The sequence below is a fragment of the Diuraphis noxia genome, unplaced genomic scaffold, assembly GCF_037042655.1.
Source record: "Diuraphis noxia isolate RWA-SAM2 unplaced genomic scaffold, SU_Dnox_SAM2 contig0003, whole genome shotgun sequence".
Lineage (NCBI taxonomy): Eukaryota > Metazoa > Arthropoda > Insecta > Hemiptera > Aphididae > Diuraphis > Diuraphis noxia.
This window is the reverse complement of record NW_028301713.1, coordinates 23,712,472-23,729,706: the sequence shown is the minus strand read 5'-3', so window position 1 is coordinate 23,729,706 and position 17,235 is coordinate 23,712,472. Positions and strand designations below refer to the sequence as shown.

The window sequence follows — 17,235 nt, the reverse complement described above, 5'->3', positions numbered from 1 at the left end:
CATATAATAAATTACAAATTAAACGAATCAGAATTCAGATTCATTACTCGACTCACATATTGACTTATTAGTTAATAAGTCAATTATAGTACATACAATATACTATAAAGTATAAAGTATAAATCATCATTGATGTTACTACTACTGTCTACTAATTACTATTACAATTCGAAATTCGAATATCAAGTAAACTCTAGAAATTTCAAGTACCCACGAATAATAATTTCAAATTACAACAATATAACATATAACTGAAGTTATTCTTGTTTATTTAATACGTTATTTCAATATTTCATCCAAATTTTAACTTAAAATAATTATAAAAAAAAACTGTGTTTGTATAGCTTTTAGATTTATTTTATTGCAGAATTAACTACTTACGCGAAACCTTGTTTTAAATTTTCAATCTCTAGGTATAAAAGTTAAACGTATTATACATTTTTAACAACTAAATAATTTGTAATTTTTCATAAAATTTTGAACTTCAAAATTTAAAGGGTTATTATAAAAAAGTCATTTTATGTGTTTTTAATATTTTCCTAGTGATATTGTATAAATAATGTATAGAAAACCTTGCATTCAATTTTCAAGCTTTTTAACCAAACGAATAACATTTTATCGACATTTATTATATAGAATAAATCTAAAAAAAAATTAAAATTTCAAATGTCTGTAGGATGGCTTTTTATCTACTCTTGGCATAATTAGTAATAAAAGAAATGAATGAATAACAATATTTATTTAACTAACGATGTAAATAATACATTTAAATAAATTATAACGGCATAACGCACGTCCGTGTTACATAACGTACATAATAAATAATATATTAAAATAAGCACGGTCGAGAGGAGTCTGGAAATGTTGCCAGTACAGTATGCCTTGCCTACATGTCTATAAATAGCTTAAAAAAAGCTGAAATATTTTGAAAATATTATCAAGTATATGAATTGTCAAAACAAACATATGGTGTAAATTTCAAGTTTCTAAAGCTATTCGTTTCATGTATCTACGGAAATTTGTTTAAGAGGTGTACAAAAAGCCAAAATCGATTTTGTTAAGTTAATTATACTCGTAATTTATAATATTATAAAATATCATAATATGAGTTAATATGAATAAATAATCACATTATTGGATTATTGATTATTATTTATTATTACAATTAATAAAAATTAATATAGTTTTTTTCTGTGCCTGTGTAGCAAGTCATCTGTCACTTGATTTTTTTTTTATTCTGGGAGGGGTCGATACGAGGGAATCCCCGAAACTACGTCTCTGATAATAAATAATATTATTTTTCGATTAAACAACAACGTAGATCGTAGACTGCCAAGGTAATATTCTTGTACGCGACTGTCGCGATTACTACAACTACATCACTGCGACCAGTCATCTATCTTGGCGATCACTGATCAGCTTTGCCGTCGATATCATCAGCTGCGGTCGATCCGATCCACAACAGCTGATCGACTTTGTATTTCCCCCCACGCAACCGCACAGGACCGCAAAGCCGAGTTCCGACTGATGACTGACGTCTGACGATTACCGCACCGGCACCGATTGTCTGACTCGAATAGATGAGTGTCACACTTGACAGTTGTTGACGGTAAGTCGACTATGTAGTTGACAATCACGACGTTATAGTCGTTATACATAAGATTATTGCACTACCGAGATAAGACCACACTACCACAGTCCGCGCTCGTCAGTCGTCGGTCGAGTTCGAGTTGTACACGAGTAATGAGTATTGCTATTGCATTGCACATTTGCATTTTGCACTCCGTCGAGTGTTGTCGGTCCATACCGTTCGTCGTATCAGCCCGTACTAGTATCTCTGAAGAGCGATAGTGACGTAATATTATTATTGTTTTGTTGTTGTGGCTTAATAGTTTTAATATCGCTTCAGTACTCACATAACTCATAAGTCGTAGCAATTCAGTCGAGTACTCAGTAGTCGACAGTCGTGAGTCTTGTCGCTTAGCGTGTCAACAATGTATGCAATTATTGCAGTTTGAACGTATATCGTCATAATATAATATACGAATTAATACAATTATTATTATCATACTATAATTGCGGTCTTGTGCAATTAACCAGTTTATAATAATTACAATAACTTTTAACGCCGTGCCTATTATGCGCGTGAGTAATTAGAATAAAATATCGTCGTCCTTTGTTCGATGCGTATCGCTTTTATAATAGTTTGCGCACAAATCTTTATTCATACGAAATAATAGATTGATCATAATAATCAAATATCATCAATTATGCACGTCGATTCGGAATGACCAGCTGGACAGGGGGAAACAAACATCGGAGCAGGCGGTGGGAAAACCTACGACCACGGCGGCAGTGAAGGAGGAGGTACGACGCGATAGCCTCGCCGACGACGATTGCGACGGAACAACGACGACGGATCCGGACAATGGTTTTTGTCGCGTTCTATCACCGCGTGGGAGAGTACGTTAGAACTAAAGAGGATTACGACGACGACCGCAGTCGTATGCTGTGCGACGAATTCTTCACGACCGTCGCTCTGGTGTCGCAGCACACGATCGGGTGAACGTCGGAGCCAGTTAATGTGACCGGTAATTAATAATCATCCTGTTATAGGTACCGTAGTAAAAATTATTATTATTATTTATAAAAACGCAATAGGTAGGTATGGAAAAGTGATACCCGAACAGACCTATTATTTGAGTTAATTCTTAAAGTTATATTTTAAGGAAAATTGGGACACAGGTTCCCCCCCCCCACCCCCAAATCGTGGCCATTGCCCGAATTACAAGTGATTAGAGATGTAGACACTGGAGTTGGCGATGAAGACGAGAAGTTAGGTTGAATGTCGATAGTACATATTGCTGCGGTAAATGTGTCCAATCTAGTCACTGCGGTTCTCGTTATAAACAAAGGCGCAAGGCTGTTATTTGTCATAAAATTTAATATTTGTAAGGCCAACGATAATACTCTAGTACTACTCTAGATATGTTGTGATGTATTTTTAGGTTCAATTTTCTTTCTTAACACTTGTACAATATCATGGTTCATCCAAATTATAAATTTACCGACTGCACATTATTTTTATTATTCAATATTCTTTAATTTCTTTGATCTGATTGGATCAAGTGCAATGATCTTTTTCGATAACAAAAATTGTGCTTAGTAAACTTAACACGTATGAATTAAGAATGTACTTACTTATTGTTAGGTGTTCTTCAACATATTTTTTTTCACCCACAATTTACCAATGTGCATATAATTGTGATTGTTCATCACCTAAATTCACTTTGATGCCAACCAGTAAAAGAAATTGAAACCTCAAATACTTGAGTATAGACACAGTACTAGAGTATATTTAAGAATTTTAATATAGAACTTTTAAAGATCATGCCAACACTTTTTCGGGGGACTCATTCATTGAATGAATAATTAATGGTTTTTTTTTAGTTAAAAACTTTTAATGAATCATAATATATTACGTACACATTACACAAAGACAGTATTTGATGCTTTACTGAATTTAATTTTGGTCACATACTTCTAAGAATAAATTAGACACCTATATTAACAAAGAAAGAGAAGTTCACAAAACAAATTTGTTTATTAAATACTCCATTAGTCTCATGACATAATGTATGTTTGGAAATTAAACAATGTATAGGTAGATATATTTTTTATTTTTTTTTTTTTTGGAGACTCGTCCATCAAAACGAGGATTTTAATCTTTGTCAATAGACGGTGCGGTGCAATATTAATATATTTAACCTATTCCTGTAAATGTCAATACTGCTAAATAAATATTATTTATTATTATCGAGATTATTATTAATAGAGAAAACAGAGAATAAAATGTAGGCACTATAATACTATATAGTGGCTTTGGCATTTTGTGTGCAATTTGTTATTGCGTTACATTGTATTTTTTTCCAATGCCTACTTATTATAAACAAACCATTGGAACTACATTAAAACGTAGTTTTAGTTGTTTTCACTTATCAATAACTTAAGTGTGTTTATATAATAATCTATTAGGTATTTTAGTGTTTCTCTGCAGTCAAGTACCTAGATTTTAGAATAAGTAATAATAGTACATACCTACGCAACGTACATAATAATGTTCATATATCATATCACTCTGTCATTGTTTTAAACAACGATATGTTATCTAATTTTCAACAGTATTTACCTTATAGCATAATATCAACAGTTCTATATAGGGTACTAAGGTCAGTTAGTAATCAGTATTCTGTTCAATAGCAATAGTTCATAATAAAACTGTATAATAATATTATACAGTTCATTATTATTTTATTTGTGATCTCAAAAAAAAAAAAATAAATACGTAAGTACTTCCTAACATTGTTCACATTTATAATCTACACAATTATATTTATATTATTATTATATCTCGACATTGTCTGTAAGTTCACGACTAGTTGAGGTCAATTATTAAATAATTTTGTTAGGCATATGATACTATTTAATTTTAAATATTTTATTACATTTTATGCTTTTATGTTAATTGAATTCTTGAATTATGATAAGACATTGAGTACATTAGATAAGTACTTATATTATTATTGATTTAATGTTATTATTATTATTATTATTATCCTAGTTAAATAAAGTACCTAAAAGAAATTTATTTTAAAGTTATAAGGTCAATATTTGTTCTTAAAGTTCATGTATATTAAATTTTTTTTTTATGTTTATTATTAGCAGATTGATTTTTGACAATAAATGGCCATGGAAACGCTTACGAGAGATGTGCCATCAAGTATGCAACACCAAAATAATTCATCTGTTTCAAATATGAAACATAGTTATGTTCAGGTACTTACATATTATTATTAAAATCATTTAGGTACTCAAATAATATTGTAATGTTATCATTGTATCCATTTTATGTGTATATTATTTTATCATGTTATCAGTTGTCCAAAACATGTTTAGATGAAGATGCTCAAATAAATAAAAAATTACCAAAAGAGCTTTTATTACGGTACAATTTAAATTTATTAATTTTTGGATGTACTAAAATGTAATAAAATGCTAATTATATGATAATTTATTTCAGAATATTTTCATACCTAGATGTTGTGTCATTATGCCGTTGTGCTCAAGTATCTCGTGCTTGGAATGTATTAGCATTAGATGGAAGCAATTGGCAAAAAATTGACTTGTTTGAATTTCAGACTGATGTTGAAGTAAATTTAATTTGCGTAATTGTATAGCATATAAGTGTTTATAAAAGTACAATTTTTAGGGTCCAGTAATAGAAAATATATCACGGCGATGTGGTGGTTTCTTACGGCAAATTAGTTTGCGTGGATGTCAATCAGTTGGAGACGGCTCTCTGAAAACTCTAGCTCAGTGTTGTAATTATATTGAATATATAAATCTGAATGGATGTAAGAGAATTACAGATAGGTAAATTAAACTAACTAAAACAGCTGTACATACAACATACCTATAAAGATTTTTATTTCAACTTTTGTCTTTACAGCACTAGTCAATCTTTAAGTCAATATTGTAAAAAACTATTGTCATTAGATATTGGTTCATGTTCTATGGTGACTGATTTATCTTTAAAAGCAATTTCTGACGGTTGCCCAAATTTGACTAGTGTTAATATATCTTGGTGCGATGGCATTACAGAAAATGGTAAATATTTTCCCTGTTGTCCTCTTCCTATTTAATTTATTTCTTTATTCTAAAGGTGTTGAAGCCTTAGCACATGGTTGTCCAAAATTGAAATCATTTATATCCAAAGGCTGTACAAGAATGACAACACGAGCAATTAGTTGTTTAGCACAACATTGTGTAAAATTAGAAGTTGTAAATTTGCATGGCTGCAATGTAAGTATAATGAATTGTTCGATTTACGCTTAACTCATTATCTTTTAATTTAACTTTTTATAGAACATTGAAGATGAAGCTGTGATAAAGTTAGCCAACAACTGTAATTCTTTGAAATATTTATGTCTTGCAAACTGTTCTTTATTAACTGATAGCTGTCTTGTTTCCCTGGCTGAACAATGTCATCAGTTAAATACCTTAGAAGTAGCTGGTTGTTCACAGTTTACTGATATAGGATTTTTAGCATTATCAAAAGTAATAATAAATACTTTATACATTTTGTAAATATTTTACATACCAAACATTTTTAATAGACGTGTCATCTTTTGGAAAAAATGGATTTAGAAGAATGTGTATTTATTACAGACTCGACTCTATTTCATTTAGCAATGGGATGCCCCCGGCTTGAGAATTTGGTATAATATATTATTCATGATTTTATTGTTCTCCAATTAATTTTCATTAAAACTTACATTTTCAATTACAGAGTTTATCACATTGTGAACTAATTACTGATGAAGGTATCAGACATCTGAGTACTTCAACATGTGCATCTGAACATTTGGCTGTGCTTGAATTGGACAACTGTCCCCTTATTACAGATGCATCTCTAGAACACCTAATTAATTGTCACAACTTGCAAAGAATAATGTTGTATGACTGTCAACTCATTACCAGAAATGGAATAAAACGTCTTCGGGTAAGTGAAAACCAAACTTTATACTTTATGTACTTATTTATTTAAAATTTCTAAGGTTTTGAAAATGTTTCAATTTTATTATGAAAATAAACAATTTATGAAACTTATATAGAATAATTTTGAATTCATTAAAATATATACTATAGTAATGTATTAATTTAATAAATATAATTACTTATAAATACTAATTTTTATATTGTTTCATTTAGACACACTCGCCAAATATAAACGTGCACGCCTACTTTGCGCCTGTGACACCGCCACCGTCTACTGGCAATAGTCGCCAACATTATTGTCGTTGCTGCGCCATATTGTGAGCCTGGCTTGAAGGCCGGTCATGCATACGTGTGTGTGCTACTTGCCTGAAATATTTGGCGAACATTTTGCAATCATTAGCCTGCTGTGTATTAAAATATAATATTTATTTTCTACCAATCGTTTTTATAATCATGATGTTGTATTGTTCAATATTATATTTAGTATACGTACATAGATAATGATTATATTTTAAGTACTATGAAAAAATCTGTCAATTTGGACAGATATATTATACAGGTTTATGTATTATGCTTGTGTTTGTATATGTGTATAAACGCATGAATATGGTTCACTAAATTATATGTGCCTGTATTTTCCTTTTAATATTTTTAGTTGAATGAAAATCGTAGATGTACATGTATAACGTATAGTACACATTACTGTGACTAAGAACAGAGAACACTTTAACAAGACCTTAAGCATTTTTTGTATTTAATTTGAGGAATAACTTGATTAAATAGATTACCAGGCTACCGATTTCTATTACACATTTCTAGGTTGTGTGTTCTGCACATGCACAACATAAATTTATTATTATTTTTTTTAAACCCCATATTTCTTTATTAATATCATATTTTCATTTGTTTAATTTTTTAGTAAGTTTGCTTATTAACATATATTCTATATCCAAAATTCACAATTTTCATTAAAAAATTTGAATTCTGAGAAATTAATTTAGTATTCCGCCACTATTCAAATTAAAAAAAATGCATTAGATTCTTAGTAATATAGTGTTTCTTTATTCCGTTAATGTTGTATGTATATATTAAATATCTAATTATTGAGTATTAAAATTAAAATCTATATATTTTCTTTACAGTTTGCATGATAATAAAAGTATATTTTTCAGAAATCTAAAAAAAAAATTATCATGTTATTAAAAACACTAAGTTTACACTTAAAATAATGATGGATTGATTGAAAGACAGACATTTTATTTCTTATTTATTTCAATATTTTAGTATGATACAGTTTGTTATTGTTTTTCAAATAAGCACTAAAAATATAATAGAGAAAGTTGAGCACCTTTAGTGAACCACTGTGTACATAGATTTATTATTAACCATAATTTTTTATTTCATCTGGTTTAAATCATGTTCCTTTTTGACAATACAATATATAAAATATTTATACACACTACAAAGTATTATGCCTAATTTTATCAACAAAATAATTACTTCATTCTGGAGAGTCCAAAAATTATATTCATTAAACATATTATAGTTCTTACATCTTTTCCTATTTAACGAACAAAGTAATTTATTTTCCCATTATTGTGTTATCATATTTTATATTATTTCTTTATTTTTTTCTATTGTTCAATGTTAGTCCAACCACATTTTTTTTTATACATGATTTTTATTTGCATAATGTATTTGTACTAGATTTCCATATTGTATTAACACGACATATTTTTATTGGTGCTCGCTCATAGACTTGGTGAACAAATATTAATATTTAATGACTTAAGTGGTTTTTTAATATATAATTGTTTCAATTTGTATTAATCTATTTTTACTAATTTGAAACCCATTTTACCTATTTATATAATAATAATAATAAATTAATGGTACTTTTTTAATAAATTCCATCTTATGATATTTTTAATCTAAATCACTTGATGATCACTATTAAAGTTTAGAAATGTTAAACTTAACGCTGAAATTATGTTTGATAAGAATAATATTTGAAAATTAATTATGGCATTTTATGCATAAGCAGTAATATTACCTTAAATAAAAGTTTGCTTATACTAAGTCAAAAATACATTTTTAATAAGAAATTCTTAATTTTCATAATCAGTAACTAATTTGATAAATTTTAATTGAAACACATTTTATGAAAATGTTCAACTTGAAAACACATGAGTCATGAATCAATTGTATGTTGTTTGATTTTGTTATTTTCACCCTCCCCTCACCATAATAATGTTATATAAACTCAATGAAGTTGGTATTAATAGTTTATTCATTACACCTATTACCTATAGATTATGATTTATTAACAAACGTAATACTAGTACCTATGTCACAATTGATATGACTGTTCTTTTTGTTTTTGGTTTTGTAACTAAAGAAAATAAAGAAGAGAAAACAAATAAAAAATTTAAATAAATTATTTTAAAAGAACGGATACCTGTGTGAGTATTTTGATATGTTGATCATAATATTATTATTGTTTAGAAATATGATTTTATTTTTGCTTGTTTGATCGTTTGAATAAAGTGAATTTAATGATATTATATCATTGTATACGAAAAATGATTCTGAAGGAAGACGGCTTATCTGTCTAGTATATGTTATAGATTATTAAAAATTGTCAAGTCTTAGATTTAAAAAGAAAATTTTTTATAAATTTCTAGCTTAAAATAATTTGCGAATTTTTGTGATTTTTACGTATTTTGTCAAAATTCAAACTTTGAATGCTTATAAAAAAAATTGTGACTGAATTTATTTTATTTTTCAACTGCTATTGTAACAATATGTTAAGAGCCTTGTATTAAATTTTCAAGCTTTTCTGCCTAACAAATAAATTTTTATCGATATTAATTTAAAAAAAACTAATAATGATCAAAAATTTCAAATGCCTATGAATAGTTCAACTTAAGTCGACAATTTTTGAAAATTGCATGGTGGATAGAATATACTTATATAAACATTCGGTGAAAATGTCATGTATAAATCTATGGTCATTTGTTTTAAAGTTACGTCAAAAACCAAAATGGGTGTGCGAAAAATTTCCCGTTTTTCCCTTAATTTTTAGTTTGTTTTTCTCGATTATTTAGAAAAGTATTAAGATTTTTTTACTTATGACCCCCCCCCCCCACCAAGGTTTTACCAACTACCCAACTATACATTCACTTTCTGATCGATCGAGGTACTGATAGTATACAAAAAAAAAAAATTTTTTATGAATTTCTAGTTCAAAATAATTTGCGAATTTTCGTGGTTTTCGTGGTTTTTACATAACATGTTGTCAAAATTCAAACTTTGAATGTTTATAAAAAAAAATTGTGACTATATATTTCTTTTATTTTTCAACTGCTATTGTGAAAATATGTTAGGAGTCCTGGATTAAATTTTCAAATTTTAGACATAAAAGGAAAATGTTTATATTTTATAAATATATTTATGCTATATGTTTCACTAGCCAAAAACCTCGAAAATGTTATACAAAATTCCTCTTAGGTTATTAAAATAGCAATTTAAAAATATTAAAGGTGTATTGCGCGTTTTTTTTTCATAAGTATTTGAAGTTCAAATTTTTACAAAATTAATCAACATAACGAAAATGTTCAGTTGTTTTGTAATGCAAAAATTATAAGCTATTCAATTTTTATAGCTATAAGCATTGATTTTATTCAAAACAAAGTTTCATAAGTAATTAATATGAAAAAATTATTTTGACTTTTTAAGTTCAAATTAGATGAAATTAGATATTTAAACGGTGACTAACCATGTTAGTTATTTTATTGTAGTTCATAAATATTTTTTTCGATTTTCTAGGAATCAAAATTTGGAAACAATTCTAGTTTAGCAAACTATTGACTTTTTTTATATGTTTTTGCATGCTTTGTTGCTTTGTAATTTTTAAAGAATGAATTAGGTTAAATAGATAACAGGGACAAAAGAAATGTGAATTGGTGAAAAATCTAATTTATAAAGTTGAAAACCGTGCGCATGGTATTCATTTACGCCGATGGGTCAGATGCTCAGGGATCAGATGATTCTTGAGCGGAAGATATAGGTACGATTAACGGGGAAACTGTGCTTTTTGAAATTTTTTACCGATGACTTCAAAACGAATATTGTCCAATATTTTTTTTTACATTCCTACAAAGCATCCAAAAACATACGTTTAAAAAAATTTTAAAAAATCCATAGGTTGTCAAATTATAGAATATAATATGTATTAAGCCTGCAATTATTGTTTGATGTTTGATTTAATTTTAAGATGCAAGTGAAATGTTTGTGTGAAGACACTGAGCCGTGTGATGAAAAAGTTTGAATATATCTGGGATTAGACTATGGTACGGATGACTCGGTCACTCGGAGCAGCCGATTGTGAAACAATAATTGTAATTAATAATTCATACGAATAGGTACTTGAAATTATTGCAGCAATAAGTGACCATTACCGCTGTAGCAGTTGGCGTAAGAACACTAAAAATATGGGTAATAAAATGTTCTCAATATGAGAAAACTAAAATTTAGGGTGACATGCAAATTAAAAATAATAACACGAATAAAAATTAGTAGTCTATTAAAATTTAAGATATTATGTTCTGTTATGTTTAGGTAGGTTTCAGATCCCCTCCCCCCCAAAAAAAAAAAAAATTCTGGTCCAAGTATACCTCTAAATGTAATATTGGTAAAAAAGGTAACACGGAATAAAATTGTAATAGTTAAATTTGTTATTATTATTAATAAATTACTTTCAACAAACTAATTTTGTTTTAGTAACTTTAAAACTCAAAATACACATCAGCTAAGTCTTCGCAACATCAGATGTTCGCGTTTAATGATTTTGGTAATTTAAAATAAAAATGACCGTAATATAGGCACATACAATGTTCAGTGAATGTTTATAAAAACACTTTTTATAAACAAAAAATTTGCCGCTAATACGCTAATACTACGCCATACTGTATATAGATATAGGAACATTGCAAACAATCGAAAATAGTGTTCGATACTTTTTTGACTCTGCTCATCAGCTGCTGCTATAGTTGCCACGTTATTATTATTATATATATATTATTATCACGCACCATACGATTGGAAGATATAAACTGTTTATTTTATAACAATCAAAAATGATGTGATGTGATTGAGTTTTGTTACATTCCAGAATAGCTGTTTAACAGTTATATCTGTTGGTGGTGGTCATCGCAGACGGAATGGGAGAAATATTGCAAATTCAAGTAGGTCGTTGTGGCAATCGGATCGGAGACAACGTACGTGCGACTCATAAAATGTATTTTTTCTCGAAATAATATTTTTACATTTTCCATATACCTGCTATTACGATAGTTTTTATATAGGTTATAGACATAGAGTAGGTAGGAATATAGGCCAACCTAAAGATTAGACAGTCTAGACCAGAGCAGCTGGTCGCTAATTAATATTTTTAATGAGCTAACTACATCATTAGAAATCTAGAAATTGTTTGCGGGCCATACAATTTGTAGAAGTCGATAACAACCAACGAACAAAATTAGTAATTGGGTACAACTCAATAATCCATTATGCGTCTATGCAATCTTTAACAGATTTAACGCGACTCGCACTAAGGTTAAATTGTACATTCTAAAATCTAAAGTTCAAGAAAAACATTTTTGTCATTCATGAACTTTTCCTACAATGGCATCCTTTCCTAACAAAGTATCCAGTCTCATTTTATTATTATTATTTTTTTTTAAATATTCTTCACTAAATTCAGTTGTATTATTAACATTAAAAATGTGAGCATTAAGCACTAATGCACTATAATAAATTATTGAATAGTTTTTACAGTCAAGCCAACCACTCTATTTCAGGGGGCGCCCAATCTTTTGTTGAAAACTAGGCCACATACTTTTTTTTTAATAATAATACATTCAATTTTTTTTCTTTATTAATAATATCCACACAATCTTCAGAATCTGTACACAATCAGCACAAATCCACAATATAAAAATATGCGAGGTAATTGACGAAAGGAAAATTGAAAATTTTGAATGAAGAAGCCACCCACCGATGACACTTTCGTTTCTTAATTATTTTATTTTATACAATTCTTGATTTTATTTTTTATTTGTTATTTCGATTGAGGGTTTAGTAGGTCTCTGCACCATTTTCGCTTAGGACGACGCGATTTGTTTTTGTTAGCTTATCTTACCAATTTTATAACAGATGATGATATGATTTTAGACAAGTTTGCCAATAGTGGACGAGCCAGACGTTATATATTTTTGTTTTACAGTATAACTATAAATTAACTACGTTTATTATACATTTTGACCAGTCCCTCCCGAAATGAAATTTTTGATACGCGCCTGTGTTGACACATTTTGCAATATTATGGGCTTGGTATAGGTATATGTACGATGCGTAGGTACTACAATGAAACTTACTAATGAAGTGATGAGTGTGTACTTTCGTAAAATTACTAAATTTTTATAATAGCTTCTCAGATTAAATTTATTAATTTGTAAACCACTGGAAAAAATAGGTTAAATTTGTTTTTACCTAGAACTTGTGTTGTCCTTGATAAGTAGGTACTTAGAATGATAAGGAGCTATTTATCATAGTAGGTATCCACCATATAAAAATAAATCTTACAGATACACTGCTGCTTATATATATGCCTATATAGGCTATATATATATAGTAGTTTGCGATTCGATAATTTCGATTTATACCTACTAAAATGTATCGTGTAAGTCGTAAATAACAGCTCAGCTCAAGACGAATTGTTGTTTTTTTTATCGACTGGTTGATGGTTGGCGTTAAATATATTAACTGTTTTATTAATATTATAATATTGTATATACAGTAAGTTATGACAATGTCATAATCTTTTATAGTTTTGGAAAACCATATCAAACGAACATGGACTTGACGAGCAAGGAAAATTTGTCGGTTATTCCAGCGATGAGCAGTTGGAGCGCATACATGTGTACTACGATGAATCCAAAGGTAAAAGTATTGTAAATATACACTTATATTCGGTTATATGAAGTTAAAATATGTGAATACTATTAGAGCCAATATCTATATCAATAATAAGAATTGTTTACCATTCTTGAGTTTTCAAAAAACTTCGCTTCAAATTTTACGTGATATAATGCAATCTCTATATGACGTAAATCAGCAATGGATCCACTCTATATAGATTTATACAAGATTAAAAGTTTAATAAAGTCTCAATATTAGGTGCCAAATTTTCCTATATCTGAAAAACGGTTTTCTAATAATCAAGTCATGGCAACCATTAATTTATAATATGTACATTTATTTACCGGACACTGACTTTGCAGTATAATTATCAATTGAACGGTGCAGGTGGAGTGTACGTACCTCGCGCGGTGCTCGTGGACTGGGATTCGACGTTGTTAAACACGATTGGCGGGCGACACTGTGACGGTAACGCGTACAGAAAGGAAAACTTTGTGGGCGGCCATGGCGGAACCGGAAGCAACTGGGCAAAGGGCTATTACGGCGGTGGTGAGATGTCCACACGCGTAGCGGAAGCTGTCCGGTCGGAAGTCGAACGGTGCGACCGGCTCCAAGGGTTCCAGCTGGTGCACTCATTGGGCGGCGGCACTGGTTCCGGTCTGGGCGGGCGCGTGCTGAACAACGTCCGCGTGTCGTACCCAAACCGGGCGACTCACACGTACAGCGTGGCGCCGTGGACGGCCGTGTCGGACGAGCCCGCCGAGTCGTACAACGCGTTGCTGTCCGCGGCCAGGCTGGTCGGTGGCGCGCACGCGACGTATCTAGCAGACAACCGGGCGCTGTTCGACGCGTGCTGCGCCGGTACCTCCGGCGCCGCGGCCCCGGCGTACGCCGATCTCAACCACCTGGTGTCGCAGATCATGTCTGGCGTGACGACCGGGCTCCGGTTCGCCGGCCGGCTGAACGCCGACATGAAAAAGTGCACCGCCAACCTAGTGCCGTATCCGAGACTGCACTTTTTCGTGCCGGGATTCGCGCCCATCACGTTCCGCGGGCAAACGGACGCGTGCGCATACACGGTCCCCGAGCTGGCCACGCAGCTGTTCAGGGCGGTGAGACTGCAGCGGCGTTGCACCGGTGCGGCCGTCGTAATGGCCGCCGTCATGACGTTTCGGAGCAGAAGTGTAGTGAACGACCCTCGCGGTGACCACGTACCACTGCAGCCGGCCACGGGACCGATTACAACGGCCCCAAAACGTCGTTGGCTACCGGACAACCTTAAGACCGCCAGTTACGGTGTACCGTCTCACGGGCTCAAGAACAGCGGTACGGTGGTGGCCAACACGACGGCGGTGCGGGACGTGTTCGAACGGTTCTGCCGGCGGTCCGCGTCCATGTTGGCCAAGCGGGAGCTGTTGCACCTGTACGTGGAAGAGGGCATGGGCTCTGACGAATTCCGAGTGGCACTCGAACAGATCGAATCGCTTACGGCGGAATACTTGACGATCGAGCGGGACAACTGCAGTAACGGCGACGATGACGACGGCGGCGGCGGCCACGAGGACGGCAGTCAATCGCTTAGAAGTATGGACTGCACGGCCACAGCATGATCGACGGTTGTTGGACGCAAGCCAAGATGTAGTGTTTGAAAATTACAGACATTTTTTAGATACCAAAAATAATATACGAGCCTATTCGTTTATAGTATAGTACCTACAGGGGTGGCAAACCCAACGGCACTTGTGCCAAAAATGGCACATTAATTGTCAGATTTCAATGGCACGCGAGAAATTAAAACCGTGAAAAATAACGCAATTCATAAAATTTTGCTTCTAAAAAATTCAAGAAAACAATTTACATCATAGTTAATATCTTTTAAAAATTATAACATTCCTAGGTAAAATTTATTGGGGATGTTTTTATATTATCACTATACACAGGGTGTCCCATTGCGATATTTCACTTAATAATGGAGATATCAAAACCCTGGTTTTGTTATAAGACTCGAAGGGATAAGAACTACGATTATTTTATTTTTTAATTCATGTTAAACAATTTAAAAAATATATTTGAAATATAATATATAGGTATTAAATATATTCCCAAAAAAATTTAAGATACCCGTTTTGTAGAGTTTATTTTTATGAAAATATTGGCGTTTTTAAATTTTATTTTCATTAAATTCCTGATTTTTTGATATTTTTTCTAGTTTTGAAGAAATAAAATATGATTATAACTAACTATTATAACTATTATAGACACACTGAAAACGTTCGGCCAAGCGCTTGACGCGTCGTTTCACATGTTTGATAACACTACACGGTGTTAAATAATTTGCAATTTTTTTCGAAACTAAAAAAAAAATTAAAAACTAGAAACTAGAAATTGACGAAAATAAAATTTGAAACGTCTCTGTCATTGCACGATAGGCATGACTTATAATCATGATGTTACTAAAGATATCTGTAAGGAGCCCACATTTTCAAATGTGTAAAAAATGTGACAAGTGCTACAATTTAAGTTAGAGTCTAACTATTCTGGTAAGTATGCAGATTACGCGCGACTGTGTGAGAAAATTGCTTCTCATCGTCAATGCGTCGTATAAAAAACTGGCTAAGGCTGCAAGTATGGATCAACAGCATCTTACAGAATACAGATTTATCAATATTAAATATTGAAAAAGATGTTGTCAATAAAATTGTTACTTCATCAGAAATACTAGAAAAGTATTCTATTAGGGACAGAAAAAAAATATTATAGTATGAAATAATATATTTAAATGTAAACATATTTAATTATAAAATATATTATAGCTTATACGAATAACTCTTAAAAAATTAAAATTGTATTAATTCCTAATTATTTTGACAGATTATTTTTTTTTAAATAGTTTTTTTCATTTGTTTTTATTTAGTAATTATTTGTATCACCTTAATAATTTAATAATATAGGTACCTAATGTATTTGGGTAAATTGTTTTATGGTTCGTTTAAGAATGTTAATAGTATAGTTATAAAATTTGAATATGGTGTTTGGCGGTGTGGGGGCGTAACCCCCATGATCTGATGTCCTTTGCATAATTTTAGCACCCCCAGTGTTTAGCCTCTTGTTGCCAGGCGGTCCCAGTTAGGACTTTGCTTCAAGTGCAGCACATTTCATTTACTTGATACATTTTATACATTGTACATATACATACATATACTTACCTCTCTATACCACACACACATAGGTATTATGTATACAAACTTCATTTAATGTTACTACTTGGAATTTTCATTTTATTTATAATTATAAATGGTTTGTGTATAAAAAATTGTTAAAATTATATTGTCATACAACACCATTCGGCGTGCTCTGTCATTCAATATTTCAAACCATTCGATCGACTCGTCAACATTCACTTTCATTGTTTTATGTCTGTTTAAAAAATAACGTCTGCAGTGAATCCAATCTTGTTTGGGTCATTGTTGCAGATCGAAGTTAACATTTAACATCAGTAATTTTTGAGAAGCAGCGTCCACAACAGCAATACTTGTAAGTTGTATAACAGATATTGTCACGAATAAGCGTTCACCTTTAGAAAATCGAGAGAAAATATTTCAATTTTGTTGGAAACTTTTATTTTATTATTATTATTTTTATACAGCCAATCTAAACCATTATAAATTGTATTAACTGAAGTACCATTATTGGTAC

General features: G+C 31.1%; 2 protein-coding genes across 6 annotated transcripts; both read left to right on the top strand.

Moving 5' to 3' along the window:
• The first annotated feature begins 1,535 nt into the window (after positions 1 to 1,535).
• Positions 1,536 to 9,013, top strand: LOC107169455 (uncharacterized). 2 transcript variants are annotated; one of them, XM_015519194.2, is made up of 11 exons: positions 1,536 to 2,591; positions 4,726 to 4,836; positions 4,938 to 5,005; positions 5,081 to 5,210; positions 5,270 to 5,433; positions 5,510 to 5,667; positions 5,723 to 5,862; positions 5,926 to 6,117; positions 6,177 to 6,278; positions 6,350 to 6,562; positions 6,772 to 9,013. In XM_015519194.2, the coding sequence occupies exons 2-11, from the start codon at positions 4,744 to 4,746 to the stop codon at positions 6,877 to 6,879; spliced, it is 1,368 nt and encodes a 455-aa protein (XP_015374680.2). In that variant the 5' UTR covers positions 1,536 to 2,591; positions 4,726 to 4,743; the 3' UTR covers positions 6,880 to 9,013. The 2 variants fall into 2 exon arrangements, with proteins under 2 accessions (XP_015374680.2, XP_015374679.2); XM_015519193.2 differs by having other exon boundaries at positions 4,723 to 4,836.
• Positions 9,014 to 11,682: 2,669 nt separating this feature from the next.
• LOC107169452 (tubulin beta-1 chain-like) lies at positions 11,683 to 16,866 on the top strand. 4 transcript variants are annotated; one of them, XM_015519183.2, is made up of 3 exons: positions 11,683 to 11,837; positions 13,449 to 13,560; positions 13,927 to 16,866. In XM_015519183.2, exons 1-3 carry the CDS (start codon positions 11,781 to 11,783, stop codon positions 15,147 to 15,149), a joined length of 1,392 nt encoding a protein of 463 aa, XP_015374669.1. In that variant the 5' UTR covers positions 11,683 to 11,780; the 3' UTR covers positions 15,150 to 16,866. The 4 variants fall into 4 exon arrangements, with proteins under 4 accessions (XP_015374669.1, XP_015374672.1, XP_015374673.1 ...); XM_015519186.2 differs by having other exon boundaries at positions 11,694 to 11,837; positions 13,902 to 16,866; XM_015519187.2 differs by lacking the exon at positions 11,683 to 11,837 and adding an exon at positions 12,873 to 13,363 and having other exon boundaries at positions 13,902 to 16,866.
• Positions 16,867 to 17,235: the final 369 nt, after the last annotated feature.

Bases quoted from the DNA above. Each gene is read 5' to 3' on its own strand.
- LOC107169455 (XM_015519194.2), top strand. From the start codon at position 4,744: ATGGCCATGGAAACGCTTACGAGAGATGTGCCATCAAGTATGCAACAC. The intron at 5,434-5,509 runs GTAAATTAAACT...TTGTCTTTACAG, and splicing joins TGTAAGAGAATTACAGATAG to CACTAGTCAATCTTTAAGTC. The intron at 6,118-6,176 runs GTAATAATAAAT...CATTTTTAATAG, and splicing joins GATTTTTAGCATTATCAAAA to ACGTGTCATCTTTTGGAAAA.
- LOC107169452 (XM_015519183.2), top strand. From the start codon at position 11,781: ATGGGAGAAATATTGCAAATTCAAGTAGGTCGTTGTGGCAATCGGATC. The intron at 11,838-13,448 runs GTACGTGCGACT...AATCTTTTATAG, and splicing joins GCAATCGGATCGGAGACAAC to TTTTGGAAAACCATATCAAA. The intron at 13,561-13,926 runs GTAAAAGTATTG...TGAACGGTGCAG, and splicing joins GTACTACGATGAATCCAAAG to GTGGAGTGTACGTACCTCGC.